Genomic DNA, 9168 nt, shown 5'->3' with positions numbered 1-9168 from the left:
ACTATAAGGAAAATATTTGGTACATTGGATGTAATAAGTGCATGAAGAAAAGAAATAGGCAGGAACTATGGAGTAGGGGGTGGTAGTAATTTTAAGTAGATTGGGGAAATTGTTGGTGAGCAGGAGTCTTCCTAGTCAACAAACAAGAGAGCCACCGTTCTTCCCCAACCCCAAGATGGAGAGGAGTACAAGGTCCCAGAAATCCAGGTCTCCTGGAGAGGTGGACTACCGCTCGCTCTGTGAGCGTTAACGGTGCCCTTACTGGTCAAGGTTCACACTGGGGCAGTCGAACGGGGGGATTGTTTGGAGTGAGAAAAACCTGAATTTGAGGCTGTTCTTCAGGAGCTATATGTCCTGAAGCAGCTGATTCAACTTTTTGAGCCTAAGTTTCCTCATCTGAAAAGTGGGACTATTTCCTCTTCACGTGGCGGTAGTGATGAAAATCAAATGGATTGCTCTATGCCCAAGCACCTTGTTCAAACCCTGCCTCCATTCTAAACGTTGGAGGTGCCTAATCTCTATGAAGCCGGCTTCCCCTTGGCTCACCCCTCCCCTTCCAGCAGCATCTTTTCTGTCTGGTTCTCCTTTCCATCCTGCCTCTGCCTCTCCCCTGGTGCTCTCTACCTTCAGTGTGAAGTGAACAGAATAAGCCCCCTCAGTAGTGTGGGGCATGAACAAGAGGCTTGAAAGGTCAGGGGAGGAGATGCCTGAGCTGCAGGGAGAGAGATTACAGTGGGGGAAAAATGTAGCTGTGAGGAGAAAAAGAAGCAATTAAGACATCAATACTAGGGCGGGGCGAGGAGGGGAACAGCTCAGTTCCTCCCTTTGGAGATTCGGCAGGAGGGAGAGAAGTTAGAACTCTGGAAGGATGCAACTAAATCAGGCCAATTCAGGGGTCAAGGGGAGTGCGTGGGGAGGCCAGGTGGAGAGGCATTAGCACCGGAGAGGTTCCTGTATTCAACAGCAGGGGAGAAGTACTGAGGACCAACGTGATGGGTCGGCTCCGGCTAGGAGGAGGACAGAGGGAGAAAGGAGGATGGGAAGGGATGCCAGGCTCACCTCCCAATCCTTAGGGGCCTGAGCGTGGTCTCCTGGAGGTGGGAGGGCCAGAGAAATACCTCCCTGAAGTTATTTGGCCTGGCAGTTGAGTCTGGAGGTTTAAAGGGCAAGAAACTGAGGATGAATGAGGAGGAGAAAGAGGCCCAGAGACCGCAGCTATTGAGCTAGATCGGTGTGGAAATTTCATGAAAAACCATATACGACATCATTCCTTAGCATGCCCAGCTTAGGGGCTGCTGGAAAGTGGGCTGCTGGATAATTCCAGCTCATTGCTGGGTTTGTAGGGTGCGTGCGTGTGCGCACAGGTGTGTCTGTGTGTGCGTGTCTGTGTGTGGCTGCAGCCTATATCCTCCTTTCTCCCACCAGCCTCCCCCCTCCCCTCCGGCCACCCTGGGATTGGTGATTTTCAGCCCCTCCCCCGGCTCCCCCAGACCCTCCCAGAGCCTTTATCAGGGAGCTGGGCCAGAGTTCCTGCCACATTTCCAGATCCCCTCTACTCCCTGTTTCTCTCTTCACGGCAGCACCAGCACCACCAGTGTGTGTGGGGAGCGGGCGGTGCTCTCAGCCAGCTCCCTGAGTCTGCTAGACAATCTGCCCTAGGCTCAAAGCTGCTCCACAGGTAGGCACAAGTGGGAGAATATTGGATGGACTGCACTAAAGGACAGGGGCCAGAGTTAAAAGGGGATAAAGGTGGCAGCCTTTGATCTGGCAGGAGGCTACCGGGAAGGTGGGCAGAAGGCACCCATAGGGGTTGACAGCTAGTGATGTTTGTAGCCTGTGGGTGCAGGCTGATTCTTCCAACACTAGAAAGTTTTTGCCTAAGTCTTGGGGTTACCTAGCGCTAAAAAATAGCATTCAGGAGCCCTCCTCAAGCTGAATAAGGAAACAGCCCTGTGCATGTCCTATAAATCTATCATCTTTCTTGGGAGCCTAGTCCCTGGCACTGTTGCATCGCTGCTCACTGCCAGGTGCACATCCTGGGGAGATGTGTGATGGAGGAGCCAGGAAACTGAGCCCAAGGGATGTCCCTCCTGCTCAGAGATACTCTCCCCAGACCAGGGCTTGGATGGGAGAGTTGGGGGCTGGGGAAGCAGGGTCAAGCCAGGCTGCTGGTCGTGAATGTTTCCTCCGTTTGCCCTGTGCTGTGTCCTTCTCCCTGCCTTCCCTGTCGTGTCCCTCTGCCCTCCTAGGCACCATGCAGAGTACCCTGCTGTTCGCGGCCATCCTGGCCCTCAGCCTGGCTCAGAGTTTTGGGGCTGTCTGTGAGGAGTCACAGGAGCAGGTGGTGCCCGGTGGGGGAGAGAGCAAGGTAAGGCACCCCTCCAGCTGTGCCTGCCCTGGCCGAGTACTGGGCAGCATCATGGGAGCCGGTGCTCTGCCTGTCTCACAGCTGTAGGGGGGAAGGTGGGGCGGGCAGATTGGGAGTTCCTGGGTTATCCATCAGAGGGTTCGATTTCGCTGCCCCTCTATTAGTCTGATGTTTGCACTGTCTCCAGGTGTGTCTGTAAGTGTCTGTCACTATGTGTATCTGTGACACTTTGTGTGCAAAAGGTGCCCTACCACTATGTTGTCGGGTGGGTTGATTGGTGACTTGGTGATTGGATGGTCCTGTGAGGGGTGGGCCGGGCTGGTCTGAGGTTCTCTGCGGTCCAGCTCAGGTTCGGTTCCTTCACAGGGGGCAGATCCTCTCCACTCCCTGGACAATATGAGACAGTCAGAATTTCTCTCCCGAATGGTCATTTGTATGCTATTTTACCTATCAGTTGTATGTATTATTTTGTTTTCAAAATTCAAATAAATTCCCTTATCCCCTGCTCATGCACCCCCAGTAAGCTCAGGTGCTCTGAAGAGTGCCCCCGCTTCCTCTCTCCTCTCTCTGGCTCCCTCTAGCCTCTGCTTAGTCAAGATGGAAAAAAACCCACAAAACAGGTTGGGCCCCGATTTCCAAAGTTCCTCTAAGAAAAAGAATAGGAGTTGTCAGGGTAGGGGTCCAAGGGGAGTGCAGGGAGGAAGTCTTTTCAAGGTTTTGAAATGACAGCAATTACATTGGTACAAGTGCTTTTAAGATGATTACAGGTGGAACGATTACAAATTCAGTGTGTGAAGTCTAACTGCTTCTCTAGCTCAAATCTGTTTAGCATCTCATTACAGGAGGTGGGCAGAGTATTTGAACAATTTGGGAAAAGTGGCTGCCTGGGAAGCTGTGCGCTGGGCAGAGAGAGAGATCGCCAGCCTTCGTCCAGCTGGGGAGGTGTCCCAGGGCACAATGGCTAGCAGCCTTTCAGGTGGCAGCAGTTGTACCAGATCCAAAAGACCAGAACCAGTTCAAAAAACACACTGGGAGTGCCAAATATGGGCTGGACACTATGTTTGGAGGCCAAAGTTCCAGCTGGAGATAGAATATCTGGATATATTCCTCTGAGACAAACATGCTTTGAGACCTTGCCCCTCTTGGTCAATGAAGGAGGGAGATTGCTGCCCGCACCTCCCCACCGCAGGTCTGCGAGGATGAGGGAAATTGGGGCAGGAGGAGGGCAGGATACGCATGTGCCTGGGTAACTGGGTCGGTATGTGTGGGGGTGCATCCTGTGTCAATGCGCTTCTGTGTGCTCGGCAGCCCAAGGACACCCGGGCTCTGCCGAGGGACGCACCGCTGAGGTTCAAGGTGAGAATCTCCAAACATAATCGTCGCCATTGTCTCTCTGCAGCTGCCATCAACTGGGTGTGTGGTGTGTGCCCACCAACCATCCTGCTGTGTCCAAGTTGCTAAAAATATCAACAAGACAATTAAGAGCCCCTGCTTGGCAGCAGGTCCAGAAGGGGGATCTGTGGTGGGGGAGAGGAGAAGAGGTATCCTTCCAAGCATGTGGCCTTCCTGAAATTCTAAATCCGGGGTAGAAAGAGGGGAAGGAGAGAAAACCAGAGGCAGAAACCCATGGAGAAGAAGAGAGAGTGAGAGGCAGTGGAAGTCACAGGGAGAGAAACATCCACGGACAGAGGGCAGAGTCGAGCAATGTCAAGGTTGCAGGGTGCCCCGCTGCTGACCCCACCCATCCCCAGGACCAAGTCCGGTCTGCAGCTCACTCATGGAGCACAGACCAGAGTACACTTGCTCTGTCTGACGGGCCTTTCTTGGAGTGGGGCAATTCATGGCTGGCTCACTTGGTGGGGCAACCACATCCTTGGGCAAACTGGTTCCTGAAGTGCCAGGGAGAAAGGAACCAATGGCCCTTCTCACTGAGAGGTGGCCAGAGCTGGGAGAGGACCCCAAGAGGCAGTCCCCTTTGGGGTAGGAAGATAGCATGACCAACTGCCCCAGTTTTTCTGGGACCATCCCAGCTTGAGCTCTGAAAGCCCCACATTGCAGGAAGGCCCTTAGCCCTGGGCAAACCTGGGCAGTTGGTCAGCCTGTAGGGAAGCCCATGTGCTTCTGAAAACTTGGTGTGCACGGGAGTCACCAGAGGCCTGGTTAAAGTGCACATTGTCTCTCAGAAGGTCTGGAGTAGGACTGAGATTATGTATTTCTAACAAGCTCCCAGCAGTGATGCTGCTGGTCCATGGGCCACACTTAGAGAGCCCACTTCTTTTCCAGTGTAAACCAGAGGAAATCCTGAAAGAAATAGGAAGTCGTGTGCAGCTGTGGTGGGCTCAAGAAGAGGCTGTGTCTTGCGGGAAAGAGGGAGTGGATTGAGTGTGAGGTTCCTGCCTCAGCCTCCTTTGTTTCTCTCCCCTAGAACTCAGAGCTCAACCTGCTGCCCCCGTCGTTGCTCCGGAGGCTCTATGACAGCCGCTCAGTCTCTCTGGATGGATTGCTCAAAATGCTGAGCCAGGCTAGCGTGGGTAGGAATCAGTCCTGGGGAGAGGGGTGTGTGGGGCAGGATTCTGAAGATAAAAAGGCCCGGGAGATCCTTTCAGGTGGGGAGGAGGCTGGAGATGGCTTAGTGAGTAATTGTGGGTTGTGATCTGAAACCCCCTTCCTCTAATTGTCACTTTCCAGATTCCAAACCCCAGTTACACACTTGTTTTTGCTTTCACAGATCCTAAGGAGTCGTCACTTCCCCAGAAACGTGAGTAGCCTCTTTTTCCTCCCTACCTCTGCTGTAATCACTTGCCCAGAGCTCCGTGTGCAAGGGGCCCAGTGACTGCTTTGAATGGCCCCATCTCAGCTGGCGTGAACAATATGCCAACTGCAGCTGAATGTGAGAGGCCACTGGGAACTAGGAGGAAGCAGGTGTGAGGGGTATGGCAGACCCTCCCTCCACTGGCTGGTCCTTGGAACCAGGACGATCTCTTGGTGGCTGTGAAGATTCTCAGCTGGGCATCTGCTGGAGCAGAGAATTCTTGAGATGTGGAGGCGGGAGAGGGGGTGGAGAAGGTGGGCTTAAGGGATAGCTTGCTACCTGTGGGGAGTCGAACTGTGGCAAGATAAAGAAACAGAGACCAGAAAGCCACTCTCAAAGTCTTGACACACTCCTCAGAAGTCTTGACACATGTCTGGGAAAATGCATCACCCCCTCGTCATTACTATTGACAATGTTGGCCCTTCTTCTGCAGGTGACATGCATGACTTCTTTGTGGGACTTATGGGCAAGAGGAACATCCAGCCAGGTAGGAGCATGTGGAGGCACAGTGGAAGGGTCTAGGGTACTGGCCAAGATCTGGCAGGAGTCACGTGCCTCACATCTGTCATCAGAGGGAAAGACAGGGCTTTTCTTAGCTGTAGTGAGGGTTCCTCAGCCCCTTCTCCTCGATCAGCTTGGATCCACAGTCCAGCCCTCCCTGGGAGCAGAGTAGGGAGGCCTTTATAAGATAGGCAGGCCTTTATAAGATAGGGAGGCCTTTATAAGATAGTCCTGTTGCAGCCGGGAGGGGGTCAGGGGTTGCACTTGCTCCCCATCTCCCAGACAGGGCGCCTCTTCTGCCCAGCTCTGCCTTCTGGTGCTGCCCTTCATAGCCGCCCCTTCACTGTTGGGTGAGGGTGAAGATTACATTCAGAAAAATCCCTCCTAACTACACTGCTTACTTCACCCCAGACACTCCTGTTGACGTGAACCAAGAGAACATCCCCAGCTTTGGCACCCTCAAGTACCCCCCCAATGCGGAATGAGGTAAGGATTGTTGATTAGGGAGAGGCGAGAGGACTGTGTGTGTGCTGCGGGGAGAGGTTGCCTGAGGAGCATTTCCTTTGATGCTATAGGCATTAATGCTCATAAATTTGCCCTAAAATACAGTGTCAGTGCCCAGTGTGCTGTCATTCAAACACACAACACTTAGAGGCACTTGTGTGTCTGTGAGCATGTATGTGCACGCACGTACACACACACACACACACATACCCACACCCCTCTTTTTCATCTCTTTTTATGGACTCTGGTCGACTACCCAGCAGAAGCAGTGAGTGACGGGAAATGAGGAGAGAAGGGTTTCCCCTGGGGCTTCTCTGATAGGTGGGCTCGTCTGTTGTTTGGACTCTGTTCTCTCATGATCTGTGCAAAAGATAGAGAGATCATCATCTGGTAATTACAGGTGCCACATCCAATTCACAGGTGAAGCATTTTGCCTCCCAGGCAGGCTGAATCATTCAGATCATTCAGAATCTTGCGTTCCCGGGGTCCAGTGTGTCATTTTTCACAAGAGTGATTTAGGAAGAAATGCAAGAACTCTGAAATCTGATGGCGAGTAGCTGGAAACTGGATCTTAGTCGCTCTATGTAGCATAATAGACAAAAGCATGGCCTGAATTTGAATCCTGGGTCTGCTGCTCACTGGCTGCATCTCCTTGGCCAAGTTACATAACACTTCTGTGCCTCAGTTTCCTCACCTGAGAAATGGGGGTGATGATAGTATCTCGCAGGATTGTGGTTTTGAGGATTGAGTACAGGTAAAGGGTTCAGAGCAGTGCCTGGCACAGAGTGCTGTGTGTTGGCTTTGTCATGATTGTCGCAGTCTGGGAGGTGTGGGAAATGTCCCAGTGTTTCCCCTGGCTGGCTCTGGTCTGTTTGCCTAGAGCTGTCTGGGCTGGACCCTGGGGCTGAGTGGGCTGACGGATCACACTTGGTATGCGAGTGCGAGAGTCCCCCAGGGAAGTGTCTAGTCAAAACATGGAACCTTCCGCCTCAACACCATCTTCCCACACACAGCAATCGCAGCCCAACTGATGGCTTTCTTTGCACTAGCTTCCAAAGAAAGAAGGTATGGGGAGTGAAAAGGAGAGGGACTGGGAAGTCTCCGTTACCACGGAGAGATTCCTGCTCCTCTCCCTGCGTCCTTGTTACCCACACTCATCGGTCTCGAGGGAGACCCAAGGAGCAGGAGCTGGCTTTCCATGAAGGTGCCTGTGCATGACTCCCTGGGCCCAGAGACTAGGTCTGGTTGCCCAGTCGGTGTTGGGTGAGAGGGCACAAAGACCCATAATAACCGTAACTCGCTGATTACATGGTACTTACCGTATCATTTTGCTCTCATTAGATGGTTATTTCAGTCCTGCCGACTGCCAGATAATTATACGGGCAGCTATAGCTGGATGACATACTCTCCCCCAGTGCTATGCATCGGCCATAAAGATAATTACAGTGCAATTTTGCCATAGTATTTTATACAAATGGCAGAAACAAGTGCATTGTGGAAATCTACTTTTAATGCTCGCTGGTGAATCTAGGCTCTTTCAGAGGGACTGGGCCGTAATTGCAGTCTTCATAATCTCACCGCTGATGGAGCATTCTCAACCTGTTAGGTGCCAGGAAGATATAGGAAGGTCCCTGGGGGCTGGCATTTAGAGATTAGAGGAGACGAATCAACACAGATCATTGTGGCATCTTATTTCATTCACGTGAAACTGCTGAAAGAGGAAGTGAGCCCTGGGCCCATCCTTCTCTGGGAGGTTTCTGGAAAGGGGAGGAGGGACTGGATGAGGCTGCGGGGCCCCTAGCACCAGGGTGCATTGGACAGTGCTGTGTGTGTGCGTGGTTCATGGGGATGCCAGGATGGTGTGACCTTTGTCACTACATTTTCTGCAAGGCCCCCGACGCACATGTGTGTCTGTAAGTAGCATGATAAACACGGTAGCTGAGAAGGGCTAGGCACCTGCCGCTAGGAGACTTTAGCGCTCCCGTTCAAAGGCTGCAGGGAAAGCTGAGAGTAAAGATTTCCTTTCTCTCTCCTCCCTTGCAGATGCCCTTCCCCCTCCAGATGCCTGCTTCCTGAGCGTGGTTGGAGGGGCTTTTACAGGACAGAAGATGTGCTTTCATTGTTTTGTCCTCAGTACTCCTCTTCTGGACTCCTGGGCTGCATCACAGAGACACCCTGTCGCCCTCCCCTAGGTCCCAGGTGCATGTGCCCCATTTCCTTTCTCTTCCCTATGTTTGTAACACTCCTGTGCTTTGACTCCTTCCCCACCCCTCTACCCTGCCTGGATGTAGAAATTGCATAGTGAGCATCCCCAGTCCCAGCAGGCATTGACTATAGATCCCCTGGAATTCCTGCAGGGTCCTACGTTAAAAAGATTACACCTCTCTACTCCTCCACAATAAAGGATTTTTACATACGACCTAGAGTGATGTGTTTGTTTGGTTGGCTGGTGAGTGGGTTTTTTCTTCCTTGACTCTCCTAGCTACATCGTTCACACGTACACATATATGATACACACACATATATTGTAGATGAATGGAATATCTTCATTTTGTACACATATCAATTTTCCCCACAGTGTCTTACCCAGTGCTTTATACAATTAGTATCAGAAGATTTATTTAGCGATTAAAAGAATAAATCAATGAATTTGGAAGATGAGTTCTAACACTCAAAGATTTTCACAGACCAGCTTCAGATAGAGAAAAAACATATTCTGAATGGCTTGTCTATATTTTTAGGATGGGGCCTGGGAGATATCAATCCCCGGATCTGACTCTACTTAATGAAAGAAGGGAGTTGGGGATCAAGGCTGTGCAAAGAGCTGGCTACAAAGGAAGATGCATCCACGCACTGTACCATCTTTCTGTCCCCAAATGTGGAGCACGGGGCCTGCATCAGGTCGAGGGGAAGAGACAGAGACCCCTACCAGAGTTTACAGTCTAGCAGGCTGTGGACAAGCAACCACTTGATCCTGCTGGGA

At 51.9% G+C, this 9168-nt stretch overlaps 1 protein-coding gene across 1 annotated transcript; it reads left to right on the top strand.

The window, feature by feature from the left end:
- The first annotated feature begins 1533 nt into the window (after window positions 1-1533).
- On the top strand, window positions 1534-8604 carry TAC3 (tachykinin precursor 3). Its single transcript, XM_008540567.2, has 7 exons — window positions 1534-1678; window positions 2250-2368; window positions 4794-4899; window positions 5097-5126; window positions 5614-5667; window positions 6093-6167; window positions 8229-8604. The coding sequence occupies exons 2-6, from the start codon at window positions 2255-2257 to the stop codon at window positions 6164-6166; spliced, it is 378 nt and encodes a 125-aa protein (XP_008538789.2). The 5' UTR covers window positions 1534-1678; window positions 2250-2254; the 3' UTR covers window position 6167; window positions 8229-8604.
- Window positions 8605-9168: the final 564 nt, after the last annotated feature.

The sequence above is a fragment of the Equus przewalskii genome, chromosome 5 (assembly GCF_037783145.1).
Source record: "Equus przewalskii isolate Varuska chromosome 5, EquPr2, whole genome shotgun sequence".
NCBI lineage: Eukaryota > Metazoa > Chordata > Mammalia > Perissodactyla > Equidae > Equus > Equus przewalskii.
The sequence above is the reverse complement of the archived record's forward strand: the minus strand, read 5'-3'. Positions and strand labels throughout refer to the sequence as shown.

Excerpts from the sequence above, each read along its gene's own strand:
- TAC3 (XM_008540567.2), top strand. The coding sequence starts at position 2,255 with ATGCAGAGTACCCTGCTGTTCGCGGCCATCCTGGCCCTCAGCCTGGCT. Across the intron at positions 2,369-4,793 it reads CCGGTGGGGGAGAGAGCAAG|AACTCAGAGCTCAACCTGCT; the intron begins GTAAGGCACCCC and ends TCTCTCCCCTAG. Across the intron at positions 5,127-5,613 it reads GTCGTCACTTCCCCAGAAAC|GTGACATGCATGACTTCTTT; the intron begins GTGAGTAGCCTC and ends CTTCTTCTGCAG.